The sequence below is a fragment of the Chionomys nivalis genome, chromosome 4 (assembly GCF_950005125.1).
Source record: "Chionomys nivalis chromosome 4, mChiNiv1.1, whole genome shotgun sequence".
Taxonomy (NCBI): Eukaryota; Metazoa; Chordata; class Mammalia; order Rodentia; family Cricetidae; genus Chionomys; species Chionomys nivalis.
This window is the reverse complement of record NC_080089.1, coordinates 19,287,409-19,288,652: the sequence shown is the minus strand read 5'-3', so window position 1 is coordinate 19,288,652 and position 1,244 is coordinate 19,287,409. Positions and strand designations below refer to the sequence as shown.

Here is a 1,244-nt window from a genome sequence, read left to right as displayed (position 1 = left end):
AACATGAAACCTGGAAACGAAACAAGCATCTCCTACTTTTTTCTATTGAAACTGACAAATGATGCTACAATGGAGCCCCTCATCTTTGGCCTGTTCCTCTTTACATATCTGGTCACAATTCTGGGAAATCTGCTCATCATTTTTGCGGTCAGCTCTGAAGCCCATCTACAAACACCCATGTACCTCTTTCTCTCCAAACTTTCATTTACTGACATCTGCCTTAGTACAACAACAGTCCCCAATATGCTGAAAAACATCCACACACAGGATCAGAGCATCAGTTACCTGGGCTGTCTTACTCAGGCCTGCTTTGTTTTGAATTTTGCTGTATTAGAAAGCTGTGTCCTTGCTGCAATGGCTTATGACCGCTATGCAGCTATTTGCCACCCACTGAACTACACAGCAATTATGAATCCAAAATTCTGTGGTGTGCTAATTCTATCGTCACTGACCATTAGCATAGTGAACAGTTTATTACAGTGTCTGATGATACTTCGTGTCTCGTTTTGCACAAACCTTCAACTTCCTCTGTTCTTCTGTGAACTGGCTCAGGTCATTAAGCTAGCCTGTTCTGATACTCTCATCAACTATATTCTGATATATCTTGCAACATTTATATTTGGTGGCATTCCAATCTCTGGAATAATTTTCTCTTATACTCGAATTGTCTCTTCTATTTTGGGAATATCTTCAATGAGAGGAAGGTATAAAGCCTTTTCCACTTGTGGGTCTCACTTTGTAGTTGTGTCAATATTCTATGGGGCAGCAGTGGGAGTTTATGTCACCTCTGCAATTACTGTTTCACCTCAGATCACTACAGTTTCATATATGATGTACACTGTCCTCCCTCAAATGTTGAACCCTTTCATTTATAGCCTAAGGAATAGGGATATGAAGAAAGCCTTAAGGAAACTTATCACAAAGGTATCTTGCCTTCCATAATGTATTACTTAATTTTGACTTGAGTCTTTCATGGTCCTACCAAGAAAAAAAACTGTTTAAATACCCACAATCTCTTGTGTGTTTCTGTGATCTATATATCACATTGACCAAAACATCTATCCATATATTGTCCTTGATTTATTATTTTTCTATTTATTGATCTTGATAAAATTTTGACAAGTGATATTCACATTATACATGGAATATATTTTCTCATACCAAATTCCAAAAGCAGGCAAACAAATTCACATATTCATAATTTTATTCTATATAAAATCAGATCTTGGTATGTAAATAAATTA

General features: G+C 36.7%; 1 protein-coding gene across 1 annotated transcript; it reads left to right on the top strand.

Annotated features, from left to right (window-relative positions):
- Positions 1 to 942, top strand: LOC130873186 (olfactory receptor 7G2-like). Its single transcript, XM_057767808.1, has one exon. The coding sequence runs from the start codon at positions 4 to 6 to the stop codon at positions 940 to 942; it is 939 nt and encodes a 312-aa protein (XP_057623791.1). The 5' UTR covers positions 1 to 3.
- Positions 943 to 1,244: the final 302 nt, after the last annotated feature.

What these genes read in the sequence shown, in the direction of transcription:
- LOC130873186 (XM_057767808.1), top strand. Translation starts at nt 4, where the DNA reads ATGAAACCTGGAAACGAAACAAGCATCTCCTACTTTTTTCTATTGAAA.